This window comes from Diospyros lotus, chromosome 1 (assembly GCF_014633365.1).
Source record: "Diospyros lotus cultivar Yz01 chromosome 1, ASM1463336v1, whole genome shotgun sequence".
In the NCBI taxonomy this organism is placed as follows: Eukaryota; Viridiplantae; Streptophyta; class Magnoliopsida; order Ericales; family Ebenaceae; genus Diospyros; species Diospyros lotus.
The window spans coordinates 46060840-46076946 of NC_068338.1; the positions used below are offsets into that span (position 1 = coordinate 46060840).

Genomic DNA, 16107 nt, shown 5'->3' on the forward strand with positions numbered 1-16107 from the left:
ACGGAACATCATTCATCTTCAGAACTTGATTTTTCTTCCTTTTGTGTGTTTGTGGAGGCCTTATAAAGCATACGATCGTGAATAAAAATAGCTGGATGTCTAATTTATTCATGTAGTCAACTTCACGTGACAGGATTAAGGCACATGATTCTTCTTGTTGTTTCATGTTTGCCAATCTATTATATTAGCTCGTGACTTAGTTCTGTAACAATAAAAAAAGCAAAATCAGAGCAGTAAAGTGAATATAAATGTTGGTTCAGCTTGATTTTGGATTTTTAAGATCTACAAACTTACAATGAAAGAAATAACCAATAAAGAAATCATAAAGCTTGCATGCACTCCCATCCCAATTGGAATGAGGATACTGGCCCGGGTATGGGGATGGAGAGATTTATTTATCTGTTGCAAAAAAATTTAGTTAAATTTTAGCCAAACCATACCCTTGTGGGTTTAGTTTTAATATTTTTGGTCTCTATGGTTTGATTTTTTATTTCAAAATGAACTGGTCAAAATTTTGTCTAAAAAAATAAATTATAAAAACTGAATACTAAAATTAAATTACCGAAGGTAGTTGTAAAAATAATTCAAACCATAAGGGTAATAGGTGAAATTTATATAAAGCTTTTCTATTAGGGGTGGGTGGGTGAGAAAGTATTTTGTACCTATTATCAATGTTTCAAATTAATAATAATATGTTATCACGTGTTTATAATAAGAGTAAATTTATAAATATATTTAATAAATTTTATTTTATTACGTAGATAAAAAATTGAACTCATAATCTATTTACGCGAATTTTATCTTATCGTGATCCAACCACTTAACATTTGTTTTGAGAATTATTTATAAATTTATTCTTATTATTTACGATGTATGATTGATTTAAAATGTCTCTTAAAACATAAAATATGTTCTCATATGATGGAAATTATCAAAAACAGTTGAGCAAAAAGTAGCAGCAGCCAACTCGGGGTTTCCTTCCCTAACTTAATCATGGTTGGTTACACTTCTGTGGGGATGACCATTGCAAAAGCAGATACTAAACGAATATATATTGTTGACTCTATCCTGAAAAGGTTAATACCAATACCTAACTTTGAATATGGCTATTGAAACAGAAACAACACTGTTAACAAATTGACACCAAAAACCTCACTTTTCATGTGTAGTTAAACTAATCTGCGGTCCCAATAGTAGTCAATCAAATACAAACGAGGCAAATAGCAACAGCATGACCAAAACAATTGAAATCATGTCCCAATGGTTGACCCCCCCAAAAAAATAATCATCTAATGACAACTAACAATCCGATGAGAATCTGTGACTATGGAACTGGAACTGGAGGGGATCCTTCTTCAGCCACCACCGGTGTCCGTGCCGGCGTCGAGTCTTCCGATCTGTTTTCCGGCGACAGCCGATTGCCGGCGCCTATCCGCCGAATGTCCTCAATTCTTCTCAGAACATCAGGCGTTTTAGGCCTCTCCTCCGGCATCCTGGCTGCACAAGCCAGCCCTATTTGCAGCATTTCCACCATTTCTTCCTCTATGTTGGGATACCTCAAAAGCTCTATATCAAATACTTCAGCAGTCCACTCCTCTCTAACTACGGAATGAACCCATCTAACCAAGTGTACAACTTCATCCCCCCTTGTGGAGTAGATTGGAGACTTTCCGGTCAGAAGCTCCAGCAGCAAAACTCCAAAGCTGTAGACATCGGATGCCTGGGATGCTTTTCTGGTATCTGTTACTTCGGGAGCCCTGTACCCTACATTCCTCGTGACCGGAGAGGTTGTCGGGCTCATCAAGGTTGCCAAGCCGAGTTCAGACAAGCAACCGTAGCCTTGGGAGTTGAGGAAGATGTTTGAGGCTTTGATGTTTCCATGGATGAGCCTCCCCCCATTTTGTGTGTGGATGTGAGCCATGCCTCTTGCTGCACCAATTGCGATTCTCAGCCGGGTTTCCCAGTCTATAGGAATCCGGCATTCACCTCGTTTAGCTGCAACATTAGGATCTGTTAGAACGTTTTTGTACTTCATGTAACGGTAGAGAACCTTCCGCAGATGTTTCTATGCACAGTTCAATGATAGCAGGATAGGATAGGAGATGCAGAGAGCTAGAAGTGGATTGTTTTCTTCTAAATCTATGACTAGTTTTGTATTAGAATTCAGATGATTCGTAACAGTTGATGTTACTAAGACATGTAAATAAGGCAAAATCTAAGACAGAGTTATTGCCATAAACTTGAGCCAAAATCAAAGACGGACCACATTGTAAAAGTGTCAAAATCAAGAACTGATTACAAGGAATTGCTGGAAATCTGACAAGGACAGAGTAACCTGTCGAATAGAAAATCATTTTATAAGCCAGTGAGGAGAGGGCAAGCGCTTCCTTCCTATAATCTTCAAGACAAGCCTGGTTTGATCCATTTAATTGGTTCTTATCCCACACGATTGTGTTTAGAAGTAATTGTCTATAAAATTAGCAACTCTCAAACAGAAGTTTATTTGAGTTGAAAGGATTAGCTTACAGTAAAGAAATAGAATTGATCACCACGAGAAAGCATATTGAAATTGCTAGTAATAAAGTTGTGGTAATGAACTGAATTTATGTAAGCGATTCTAGAAGAACAGTAGTGATTCAAAATTGTTTAAAATACCGTGTAGCATGGCAGAAACGCTCCCCTGACTGTAATAGTCGTACACAATGAGCTTTTCATCCTTGTTATAGTAGTATGCTCTTAATGCAGCCACATTGTCATGCCTGATACTTCCAACAACTTCCATATGCTGCTCGAAATCTCGCTTAGCCATGCTTGCTTCCTTCAACCGCTTCACCACCACTGTTGTTGCATCTTCTAATGCCGCTTTATAAGTTGTCCCAATCGTACCCTTTCCGAGCACCTCAGCGGAGGCCCTCAACAGGTCTTCCAAGTCAAATGCAAGATTGCAGCCCTCAAAGAATACAAGCCTGCCACTCCCATCTTGGCCCCTGGAAATTGTTTTCTCCACAGACCCTGTTCTCTTCTCAGACTTGGCCGAGATCCCATCTTCGCCATCTTTCTTCAAGTAGCAAACCATCACTAGAACAGCTAGGACCACTAATCCCAGAGCACAGCCACCAATTGCGATTCCTAGTATTGCAGCTTCACTGAGGTTTGAAGATTTCTTTGCTGGTTGTTCATTGCGTGGAAGAGGTGGAGCTGTCGAATTTCCAGTCAAAAGATTGGTACCCAAAAATGCCTCTCTTGGAAACCTTTGAAGAGATTGAGGTATAGTTCCAGTGAGATTATTGTTGGATAGATCTAACAGTTGCAGGTTAGGGAGATCCAGGTCTGGAATTTCGCCGGAAAGTGAATTGTTGGCAAGATTCAGTGCTTTGAGGTGAGTTAAACTTGCAATGGAAGAAGGGATGCTTCCATTAAAACCATTGTTTGATAAGTTGATGATTGAGAGATTGTTCCAAACCGAGAAATCCACAGGCAATGGTCCAGAGAAGTCATTGAACTGAAGATGGAGGGAAGTTAACTTTCCAAGCCTGGAAAATTCAGAAGGAAAAGAACCCGACACGCCATTGGATGCCAGATTCAAGATTTCAAGAGCCGATAACTGGCCAAGAGTGTTCGATGGTAATAGCCCCTGGAACCCGAATCCAGGCAGCCGAAGAGCGATAACTCGCGATTTATCATGGTTGCAGGTCACTCCAGTCCAGTTCCTGCAGGCTGAGGTGCTCTTATTCCAGTTGAGACTCTTCAAAGGGCGTGAATAGGAAACTTCCTGCATGAAGTCAAGCAAGGCTTGTTTATCTTCCACTGGCTCACCGTTCACCGGCAGGAAAAAAGCTTGCAGCAAGAAAATTGCTAAGAAAATGAACTTGCCGGCCATTTGTTCACTCACTCAATGATCGAACCTAAAGTTGTGTATCCTCGTCTTTAGGCAGGTGGGAAAATGAAGGAAAGAAAGACGAAACTCTCCAGGCTTCACCACCCAAAACTGGCCCAAGAAACACCAGGCAGATAGTCCTCTGCCTCATTGATTGAACCTTGGTGTAACTGTAGAAACATTGAGTGAATGGGAATTAAAAGATGGGCTGCTGAAACTTGAAGGGACTGGCAGTTACGTTACAGAGAGAGATGATGATGATGATGATGATGAGGGGCCTGGTTATTTTTGCTTGTGGGAGCAGAAAGGATTAGACGATAAATGGTGATTAGCAGAGAGAACGGAGGAAGAAGAAGGTGAAGGATGAATGGACTTAAGAAAGAAGAAGACGATTTGGGAGATTGAGAATTAAGATTTCTATTTGGCCAAGGGGAACCTTCCCCACCATGCTTGCTTTTCTCTCGGGTCTTCTTAGAGATAAATATTATAAACTTGTAACAGTTTAGCAAAGTGCTTATTTTTTTAATCGGATGTTTCCCACCATGTTACTTATTTTTTTTTATTGTTCTTCTTTTCTTAAATTAAATTTTAGGGTGTGTTTGATAACATGAAATTTTCATAAAAAATGTCTATCCAAGAAATTTAATTCCATCATTATTTTTTGACACACAATATTTTGCATAGAATTCAATTCCATGGTACAACTATTTAAAACATATTTTGACCTAATTTATATGAAAAATTGATTCCAAGGGATGGTGATTTTTATTTTTCATGGAAGATACCTTTTCCAACTAAATACAATCAAATATAAGGAAAACATTTGTCATCTTCTATGGAAAATAAAAACCATCACCCTTTGAAAATTAGGTCAAAATATATTTTAAATGATTGTACCATGAAATTAAATTCCATGAAAAATATTGTGTGTCAAACAACAGTGATGGAATTAAATTTCTTGGATATGACGTTTTCTATGAAAATTTCATGCTATCAAACACACCCTTAATAATAATATCATTAACTCTTTCCTTCTTTAAATATAAACATATTTATGATGCAAAATCGCTCATATTAATGATAATATCTACTTTATTTGTTAAATAAAAATGTGTTTATTTTTATATTTAAAAAAATATTTTTATTTTCTAACACGCATTTAAAAAAAATTATACAAACTTAATATACAAAACGTAAATCAATACTGTAAAATTACATAAAGTTTTGAGTAAATTTAGCTAAAAATAACCCTGCCATTGTGAAACTGCATTAAAAGTACCAAAAGGGAAAACATTTGGCCATTAGGGAGGATAAAGTTAGGGTCAAACTTTTGTGTTTAAAAGATAAAGAAAGAAGGAAAGACAAACAACAAAGCTGGAATTAGAAATCCAAGGCGGCGTATAATTCCTGAGTGGGTGTGGGGGTGGTTGATGAGGAAAAGAGCCCGGATTCCTTCAAATTCCAGGGTTGACTTCTCTTCTCTTCTCCCCTCCCTCTCAGACAGATTGCCGCCGAATACGGATACCCTTCCCTTCCCTTCCCTTCCCTTCCCTGGTTAGCAGCGTTACCCCTTTCCCATTATTTTATTTATTTTTCCCACACTACCAAAAGATTATATTTCTTTACCCCCCACCCAAAGAAAAGAAAAAGTTAAAACACAAATTCCGAGACCCCAATTATTTACATTATTAAATTAATTTTGTAAATTATTATGTAACAATACAACAACTAGAGAAATTACTCAAATTCATGTTTTAATTAATATATAAAAAATAAGATAATATTAAGAATTATAACTTATAATGATATCATTAATTATATGGCGCTTCATTATTAGAGAAGATTAAGTAGATTGTGTGTTATTGTCTCTTCTATCTAACATATTTTTCAATAAGAATACGACACATAATTAATGATACCGTTATTAATCACGATCCTTAATATTATTTTCAAATATAATTATATTAAGAAATATAAAAAAATCAAACATGTTATCTCATTTATTTATTATGAGAGATGAATGATCACTTGAGTTACTATTAAAAAGATAATTTATTTATGCTATTCATTAAATACAACTCTTCGCCAACTTATTGAAATAAATTGACTACCCATAGAATAATAGAATTAAAATATAATATAAGGTAAGAATTCATTTTTTATAAAATTTTGGTCTAATGACACTATTTTTGTACCAATTAGGCACGATTCCAAAGGAATTCCATGACGTTATGCTGGAGAAAATAAAAATCAAAGTCTGGATAATCCAGCTACTTGGATTCCGAAGCTGATGATTGTTAATTAGCAAGCAAAGTTGGATTAAGGCTTTGGGAGAGGAGAGGGGGCTTTAACTTTAAGGATTTATTCGTCGAAGGCGGGGCGCCGTGGTCGCTTTTAATTTGGTCACATGCCCTTTCAAACTTTGACCTTAATGCACCGCCGCATAATAAAGCCATTCAAATTGGTAAGTTTTTTCTTCTCTTAGCCTAACATAACCTAATCTTCACCAACCTTCTTAGCTTCTCTCTCTCTCTCTCTCTCTTTTCTTTTCATCTGATCGTCTTAATAGAATTTATCAAAGTTGGTTTTCTTCTAAAACCAATCTTGGCTCCAAACAAATCATTATCAAACTTGATTTTCTTTTAAGGATTTATTTGTCAAAGATGAGCCATGTGCGTCATTTCTTTTGATGAATTGAGTTAAATTTGACTTATATTAAAAGAAAATTCTGACATAACTCATAGATCCCTAATAAAATGATTATAGAAAAAGATGATCGTATCATGTGCTGAGCCAACCTTAATCTTAACAAGTTAGATTATTGGATCAAATTATCCAACTTATGTAAATTGAAAAAATATATATTTTTTTAGAAAGTATTTCACAATTATTTTAAGATATAAAATTTGTTATAAAATATAAATAAACCTCTAACATTTTGAAAGTTCACATTGTATCAATTTTAAAATTTAAATTATAAATCTCATAATCATTTATATTTATTTTATTTATAATAATTTATTCGCGATCAATTGTTAAGTAGATGAAAACAAATTGATTAAAGACCATATTAAATTTAAAAAAATAAAAAATATTATGTTCTGCTTCTTCAATGTGTGCTAATTGTGAATCTTTCGTAATTAAACTTACAATTTTTTTATTAAAATCATCCATAGATTAGTGAAATTATAATTTAGATCCCATAACCTCTTCACAAAATGGTGTTTTTAATCTTTTAAATTGAATCCATAATTTTAAAAATATAACTTAAATTTATTATAATAAATTGTAATACTAGTAATTAGACTAATGTGTAATGCTCTAATGAGCAATGACAAACAAAAGTAAATGTTAAATATAACAATAACTTCAAAATTTAAATTATTATAAAGACTATTTGATATATTAATGTTTTTTTTACTTTTATAATTTTTTTAAAAATTTCTTCAAACATACTAGGATCAAATGGCCATGATGGCCAATCTAGCACGGAAACGACTCAAAAATGTCATTTCGATATTTTTGAACTATTTTTCGTTTTAAAATTATTTACGCATATTCTTTTAAAAGAATATCCATTTATTCATTTTTATTTTATATTAAAAATATTTTCTCATTTTATTTTCGTGCAACCTATATATTGGCAATGTCATGCTGTCCTCCTGATTGGGCCGTACCAAAATGACAGGATCATGTTGTGCTGAGGTATAGCGGTGGCAAATCCCTAATGGGTTGTGTCTTAGTTATATTTTATGTTGCACGGAAATGGGAAACGTTTTCGATAGAAAATAAAAACGTGAAAACAGATATTTTTCTAAAAAATAAACATAAATAAAGTCTGAAACGAAAATAAGAAACGTTTTGAAAATGGAAAAACGACATCTATGAGGTGTTTCCGTGCAACATAAGTTATACTAATAAATAAACAGGACAGTCTGGGCACGAACATTATTTGAGTAGAATTTTAGAGCTTTTGTTATAAAATAAAATTACTTTTTACACGAATTATTGGATTAATATTTAAAATTACAAAATATTAAATTTATCAAATAATATTAATTACACAAACATTTTTTGATAATTTTATCATTAAAAATAATTTTTTATTATTGATCAACACATAACATATGATAAAATTAAATATATTTTTTAAATTATTATTATCTGGATACAATAATAAATTTATTTGACTAAAAATGCATCGTTAATTTGGCTAAATTTATAAAAAAAAAAAAAACAAAAAATAATTCAACAACAATGCTAAATTATCTTTGTTTAACAACGATGTTTAGAAAAGTATATTCTCTGGAAAAGTGATTCAAGCAATAGTAAAAACTTTATAATAGTGCTACAACCGTGACTTAGAGTCTTATTGATTGGACTTAAAAAATCTCTATTTCTTTTTTAATTTTCTTATGTATTTGGCTTTACTTAATGAGCTTTTTTTTAAGTTATATAATTTAATACATCTTGGAATACTATTTATTAATCTTTATGGTTTAAAATGTCTTTAACAATTATTGTGATTTAATTTTTTATTTATATAATTTATCTAAATACATTTTTAAACTAACAAAATGTATGTTTTAAAAGTTTACAAGGCATAGATCAAATGATAAAAAGATAAGTGATATACCGGTGTAGTTTGGTGGGTTGTGAGTTTGATTCTTTTTTTACGTAAGGACCAAATGCCTAATCTACAATTTATCTTCTTTTTCATAATCGAGGGTACGAGTACAGAGAGCTGCGATGATTGTTGTAAGAATATGTCTGGAAAAAAAAATTAGGAAGACATTTTTAAAGCGGGTCTATGTGCAATGGGCAGAACCACAGGGGTTTAAATACAATTTACATTTAGCTATTTATCGAACTAAAACGGCGTCGTCTCGATCAGGCGCGTTTGGACATCGAAATGTTTCGGTGAAACGTTTCGGTACGCGATATATCGCCCTCTGCAGATACAGAAAAGAAATATTAAAGTCCATTTTTCCTAGGAAAAAAAGAAAATGGAAAACGAGAAGGATGAGAAGATCAGAAAGGCAGCTGAATAAAACCCTAACCTTCCTTCCCAAAATATCGCGATAAATGAACAAATTTTCTAAATCTGCAAGTTCCGATTCCATCTCTCTATCCGGGGCGATAACTTCTCACTTTCTATCTCTGTAAGCTCTCTTCAATTATATTTCTCGCTATTTTCTTTTTCTCTTGCTTCAACTTCCTCTATTTTCTCTGTTCGATTGTCTCCTGCGGTTGAAGTTCGAACCTATATTTATATCTGCATTCACAAAACCTGTTTGGTTGCAGAGAAAATTGGAGTAAACCACAGAAAATGTTAAAACACAGTTCCTAAATTTGTTTGATATGTTAGAAATCTCCCTAAATGGAAATATTTCTGAATCTTAATGCAGATGCAATCAGTTCAATTTGTTGTTGCATTAGTTTTTTGTTTTCCTTTTTTCTTTCTCATCTGCTCTTCTCAGCAAACGAACAGAAAATTTGTTTGTTGCACTTCTGATGTGAATCGTGTTGGTTGCTGACGCTGATGAAGCTATTATAGAGAGTTGAGAGTGTGGTAACAGTAAAAGAAATCAATCAAACAGGCAATTCGAACTTTCGCATGCTGTTTTAATCTATCGCGGCTGAGGCGGTATTGATGAGAGTTGATAAAACCCTAACTTCTTCAAGATTTTTGACTCCAGTAGTGGTTGTGATGAATTCAAGGGGTGGAAAATACTTTGTGAAATTCATTTTGCTACAAAATTTTGGGGAATGTCGGTTCTGAAGAATTCTGATGCGAATTTGAATTTTGGCATGCATTTTGGAGTTTGTTCTTTATTGTCTTGACGAATTCCATACATTTTATTCTGATTTCTGAACATCAAATTTTCAAGTGAGTGTATGAGGTTGTCACCATCTATAACAACAATTGAAGAAGAATGTTCTGCAGTTACTTTTGAGACTGGGATGTTTTTCAGGGGCGTAGTTCTTGGGACATTTGTGTTTTTAAGTTCAATTTCTTGCAATGTGGTCTTGTAAAGCAACTATTTAATTACTTGCTTTGATTGTCTTAGTAAGATTCTTGGAAAAATGCTTATTTAGGTATGTTATCCCCAGAGATAAGCCAAACCCTTCCATTTCCTGGAATATGGGACATCATCATATTTGAGATCTAAAATTGGTGTGGGCTCATAAATCAACCTACTGTTGATAGCTAAATGTTTGCTTCATTGCTCATAATTATGGTGCTAGTGCAGTTTTTATGCTAGAGGGTTCTGACTATTTACCACCGAGCACTTAACCGTCAAACTATGAGTTCTAAACATGTTCATTTATATTATCAAATCAGTTATTAATTGATGTAGCTAGTTTAAAACTTTCTTTTTTCTCTCATTCTCTTCCCATACTTTTTCTTTTAATTTAATTCTCTTCCCATACTTGATGCCTGAGTTAGTTTGTTTTCTTCTATTTTGTTCACCCTCACCCCAAATTAACTATTTTCTAATATTGTTTATTGACTTTGGTTTTCTCCCTGTTTTAGTAAGTTCAAAGGAAGCAGAACATCTCAATCATCAGTAAGTCCAAACCTTTTTCTTGTTATAAATCCCTGTTTAAGAAACTAAGTTGTCTTGAAGCAATTTAATTGCTTTCTATTGGGCTTATCATCTTCATGTTAGTTGGCATTATCTGGTTTCTGAAGCTTCTTATACACGTGTAACCTAATATTATTACACTGGAAAAAGAAGAAAATGAAGAGGAAAGAAAAAAGAAATTTTCATAATTTTACTTCTTATATCATTGGCAAAATTTGGTTTTGGTCAAAAAAGGTAATTTGATGAATCTTATTAGATATTGACTTTGACCTTCAATTATAAATTATTGACCCTGTAGCCAACCCCACCTAGTGGGATTAAGGATTGTGATTGTTGTTGTTGTTCTAGTTATAATTACTGATCCTGTGTTTATGAAGTTATAACCCAAAGATAAGTAATAACTATGGATAAGGTAACCTTTCAATTATGGGATGTGATTTAGAAGTTTGTCCGATCACAGCACCTGTAAATTGAAGAAAAGTCAACATTGACTTGTCCCAGTAATCTACATCTAACCATATTAAGGGATGCTTATTAGTTGGTTATGACTGCACTCATGTGAAATTAGAACCTTAAAAGCAAATAATATCTTTCTAATTGGAAAAGTTCCCTTTTGGTTTGTTTTTAAGTTTATATTCATTAGAAATAAATTAAGCTGTGCCAAAATTTCAAAATTAATTCTTTGATTAGATAGTGGAGAAAAGGAAACTAACTGAATTTTTTTGGCTTAATGGTTTTTGTTTTGTTCTGGCAGTGGTTCGAGAAAAAGATGTTTGTTGGGAGTATGCTGATAAGTTGGATGGAAACAAGGTGAGATGTAAATTCTGCGGCAGAGTTCTCAATGGCGGCATTAGTAGATTAAAGCATCATTTATCACGACTTCCCAGTAAAGGTGTAAATCCGTGTACCAAAGTAAGGGATGATGTTACTGATAGGGTGAGGGCTATAATAGTAACAAAGGAGGACATCAAGGAAACTCCTACTGTTAAGAAGCAAAAGCCAACTGAAGCCAAGGCCCCTGTGAGCACTTCTGCAAGCAAAGCTCTTTTGTTGATTGATGCAGCATCTCCCATTTCAAAACTTTTTCCTTCAACCCTACAAATGGGTTTCTCCCATACAAATGACCAAGAAAATGCAGAGAGAAGTATTGCTTTGTTCTTTTTTGAGAATAAATTGGACTTCAGTGTGGCTCGTTCTTTATCATATCAGCTTATGATTGATGCAATAGGAAAGTGTGGGAATGGATTTAAAGGCCCATCTGCAGAAACACTCAAGACAATATGGTTGGATAGAATCAAGTCTGAAGTGAGTTTACAATCGAAAGATATTGAGAAAGAGTGGGCTACAACAGGTTGTACTATAATTGCTGAAACATGGACAGATAATAAATCAAGAGCCTTGATCAACTTCTTAGTTTCATCTCCATCCAGAACATTTTTTCACAAATCAGTAGATGCTTCTGCATATTACAAGAATATAAAATGCCTTGCTGATTTGTTTGACTCTGTAATACAAGATTTTGGCCCAGAAAATGTTGTGCAGATAATTGTGGATAATACGCTCAACTGTACAGGTATAGTGAACCATATACTTCTGAACTATGGAACAATCTTCGTTTCCCCATGTGCTTCCCAATGTTTGAATGCAATTTTGGATGAATTTTCTAAGGTAGATTGGGTTAATAGATGCATCCTACAATCACAAGCTATTACGAAGCTCATATACAATAATTCTTCGTTGCTTGATCTGATGAAGAAGTTCACTGGGGGACATGAAATCATCAAGACTGGTGTCACAAAGTCTGTTTCCAGTTTCCTCTCCTTGCAGTCTATATTAAAGCAGAGGTCAAAGTTGAAGGCAATGTTCAACAACCCTGAGTTTTCTGGGAACCCTGCCTATGCAAATAAACCTCAAAGTTTAACTTGTATTGGCATTATTGAAGATGTTGAGTTCTGGAGAACAATTGAAGAGTGTGTTGCTGTTTCTGAGCCGATTCTGAAAGTGCTGAGAGAAGTATCTGGGGGGAAGCCTGCTGTGGGGTTTATATATGAGTTAATGACCAGGGCCAAGGAATCAATAAGGACATACTACATTATGGATGAGATTAAATGCAAGACATTTTTGGATATTGTTGACAAAAAGTGGCACAACAATTTCCATTCACCTCTCCATTCTGCAGCAGCATTTTTGAATCCTAGTATTCAATATAATCCTGAAATCAAATTTCTTGGTACTATAAAAGAAGATTTTTTCAGAGTTCTGGAGAAACTTCTCCCCACGCCCGAATTGAGACGAGACATTACAAATCAGATTCTTCTATTTACAAGGGCAACAGGAATATTTGGTTGTAACCTTGCAAAGGAAGCAATTGATACAGTTTCACCTGGTATGTCTCTAATTTCTTGGCCTCTGTTGTTAGATGAGAACCATAGTTGTGATTTGTGAATACTATAGTGTACCAGTGGTTAGGTACCATATCAGATGAAAAATTTTACCAAACTAAGGACATTCCATACCAGCTCATATATTGGTCTGTATTGGCTTGTTCCAGATATTTATGTTTTGTTAGTTCTTTTAATTTTTTATTTAACAAAGATTTAGGGCATGTCAATTAAAAATTTGGCTTCTTTTACCATAAACAAATCTCTTTTGTCTTATCTCTCTTTACTTATATCTTATCTTTTGACATATATTAACCTTTTAAAATTAATTTTTAATTGTTAGAAATATAAACTTTTCTTTACCATTCTTAAAGAGAACCACCAAAAGTTTACAAGAAAAAACCCCTCTTAAACCCTTAGTTAAAGTTGATCAATATTTAATTAATAAATAACAAGGAGGAGCATTGAAGAAGTTTATGTTTCTCATTTTGGATATGTAGAAAATTTTAAATTGTTTTATATATATGCCTATATCCAGTAGTATTGTTATATTATGAAATAACTTAATATCGAGCAATATGATATTAACTATATGGGGCTTTTAGAAGATAAGGTTATGAAGGAAATGAATATAAAATTGGAATTCATTTAGCCAACCCTACATAGTGGGATAAAGGCTTGGTATATATTTAACAATAGTAAAGATATGTAATATTATATTATCCAGGTTAAATTTTATGAATAAAATTATATATCTTTTAGCATATAGCAGATATGGTAATAAGTCTGAAATGGTACGTTGAAATGCACTGATGTTAATATGTATTTGTACTAGGTTCTCTAGCACAGGATTGACAACTATGATGAGAACTTTAGGCATGAAATTCTTTTTTGGTACAACTCTTACTGTTTCCAATTCCTTGCCAGTCACAACACGTTTTGTCTTTCTATAAACAGGTCTTTTCCCAGTTTAAAGAAATTTTCTTGTTACAAACAAGGAACTATTAGGATTCTTCTGTGCTATGTTATGTTAAGTCCATGTCCACGAGTGATATTTAGTTCTTTATATAACATTGAGGGACTAGCTTCCCATTATATGATGCAACTTTGAAAACCTTACAGCAATGTAGTTTTTAAAAAAGTTTTTTCTTAGCAATCTGTGAAAAGATATTCACAAACCTTACTTTGAATTGAAACAATAAGAAGATAATTATATTATGCTTCATAGTTCTATTCTATATATTGACTTTGTAAATGAAGAAAGAACATGTGTGAGGGAGATCACTATACAAACCTTTGAAATGGATGGATGAAATGGAGGAAGTTTGTAGCAAAAGAGGTAAAGGAAGACCAAAGAGACCTTGGTGAGAAACCATTGAACATAGGATTTAGTGGCCTTACAAAGGATATGGTCATGGATACAGATGGTTGGATACCCAGAATTCATGCAGCCTCCATCTTGTGGAATTAAGGCCTGTGATTGTTGTTGTTGTTACTTTATATGGAGAAATAGTAAATTTTCATCATAAAGTTTTCTACCTATATCCAACTAATGCCAAGAAGTTCCAAATGCACTTTTGTGTTACCTGTCATGCATCTCACTGCTGCTGCATTTCTGCAGGTGCTCCCAGTCATTCAGTTGGACTGTTAGCCAGTGATTAATAGACTATCTTGCTTTTGTAGCAAAATTGCAGCTAGACAAGTTTAAGCTCTGATTGACCCATGTTTTCCTTTCTTTTCCTTGTTTTTTTTTTTTTCTTTTTTTTAGGATTGACCCATGATTTCAGTGACGAGTCTTGTAGTGTATTCTTCATTTTTGGGGATGTACGTGTCAAAGTTAATCTATTAGTTGTACCATACATAAATCTTTTCAGTACATCAGAAATAGATATCTAAAATATGAGAGGACAAGCGTGTTTGCATTCCATGGTGAATGCTTAGGGAGAAGCCTAAAATATGAGGAGGATAAGCCTGAGTGCATTATATGGTGAATGCGAGCATCGATGTTGTCTCATTTGTGTTGTCCAATTATCTCTTCAAATGGTTAACAAGCTGCAGAAAAATTGCAGGGCTTTGGTGGGAGCAGTACGGTGATTCTGCACCTGTGTTGCAACGAGTTGCCATTAGAATATTGAGTCAGGTTTGCAGCACTTCTTCTTTTGAGAGGCAGTGGACCACGTTTCAGCAAATCCACTCTGAGAAGCGCAACAAAATTGACAAGGAAACACTGAACGACCTTATCTATATAAATTACAATCTCAAGTTAGCAAGATCGACAAAGTCCAAGTCTTCAGAAGTAGATCCTCTTCAACTTGATGATATTGATATGACTTCGGAGTGGGTAGAGGAGGCTGAAAGTTCAAGCCCCACTCAGTGGCTTGATCGCTTTGGTTCTGCCCTGGATGGTAGTGACTTAAATACAAGACAGTTTGGTGCTTCTATATTTGGTGCAAGCGACAACTTATTCGGTTTGTGATCTTGCAACTCTGATCAAGTTGACTCCTTAGTATGTACAAATCAATCTCTCATGTCAGTTTTTAGTTTTATAGTCATTTGCCTTTGCGCAAGATGAAGTAGTGGATTGATTTCTCTCCAAAAGGAGAAAAAAACGAAAAAAAGAAGAAGAAAGAAATAGTGGTTTTGTAGTTCTTGCCCTCCTGTTGATATCTTTAGTCATAAAACCTGTCTCTCTATTAGGAAAGTAAGCCTTTCCTTTGTATTTGCTTATAAATCGTACGTAAATAAATTAGATTCTTACAAGCCAGTTGAACACACAAAGGACTAGAGCTTCGGCCTTTTCCTTCTACAGCTGCCTTGAGGGGTTGTATGCTGGTGAGTTTTCAAGGGAATCAGTTTTTGACAATTCTCATTTTCATTTGCTTGTACTGTTTTATTCTTCTTAAGGGCATGCTATAACTGGCGAGGAAGTTACAAATTGTTGTCAGTTTTTTCATAAACAATTGTTGTGGGTGATTTTTCTCCAAACTAATACTGTTTTTTTTTTTTTAATCCTAACTACATGCTATCCGAACCAAACTAATTTCCATACTACTACTCTTAACTAATACTGAATTTGGCTCACATAAGAACCACTAGTTGAACCAATGTTTTTATGGTCACGTGGAAAAATCACTAGTATTTTGAAAAACAATTTGGGAGCAAGTTTAGGAATTCTTTTTAAAGAAAAGTGTTGGTTTGGGAAAAAAACAATACTTGTGGTTATTGTTCCTGGCATGCCCTTGGTAAACTATATCCTTTT

General features: G+C 34.0%; 2 protein-coding genes across 3 annotated transcripts; one reads left to right on the plus strand and one right to left on the minus strand.

Moving 5' to 3' along the window:
* Positions 1-957: 957 nt before the first annotated feature.
* On the minus strand, positions 958-4335 carry LOC127812878 (probable inactive receptor kinase At4g23740). The gene is made up of 2 exons (XM_052353820.1): positions 2656-4335; positions 958-1995 (listed from the first exon to the last, which is right to left on the minus strand). Exons 1-2 carry the CDS (start codon positions 3878-3880, stop codon positions 1325-1327), a joined length of 1896 nt encoding a protein of 631 aa, XP_052209780.1. The 5' UTR covers positions 3881-4335; the 3' UTR covers positions 958-1324.
* A 4549-nt stretch (positions 4336-8884) lies between these two features.
* On the plus strand, positions 8885-15711 carry LOC127792687 (uncharacterized). 2 transcript variants are annotated; one of them, XM_052323313.1, is made up of 4 exons: positions 8885-9039; positions 10416-10449; positions 11222-12853; positions 14918-15711. In XM_052323313.1, coding segments are annotated over exons 2-4 (2040 nt in total). In that variant the 5' UTR covers positions 8885-9039; positions 10416-10448; the 3' UTR covers positions 15325-15711. The 2 variants fall into 2 exon arrangements, with proteins under 2 accessions (XP_052179273.1, XP_052179281.1); XM_052323321.1 differs by having other exon boundaries at positions 14907-15124.
* The last annotated feature ends 396 nt before the right edge of the window (positions 15712-16107 follow it).

Excerpts from the sequence above, each read along its gene's own strand:
- LOC127792687 (XM_052323313.1), top strand. Across the intron at positions 12,854-14,917 it reads AATTGATACAGTTTCACCTG|GGCTTTGGTGGGAGCAGTAC; the intron begins GTATGTCTCTAA and ends GAAAAATTGCAG.
- LOC127812878 (XM_052353820.1), bottom strand. The coding sequence starts at position 3,880 with ATGGCCGGCAAGTTCATTTTCTTAGCAATTTTCTTGCTGCAAGCTTTT. Across the intron at positions 1,996-2,655 it reads CGTTTCTGCCATGCTACACG|CTAAACGAGGTGAATGCCGG; the intron begins GTATTTTAAACA and ends CTAATGTTGCAG.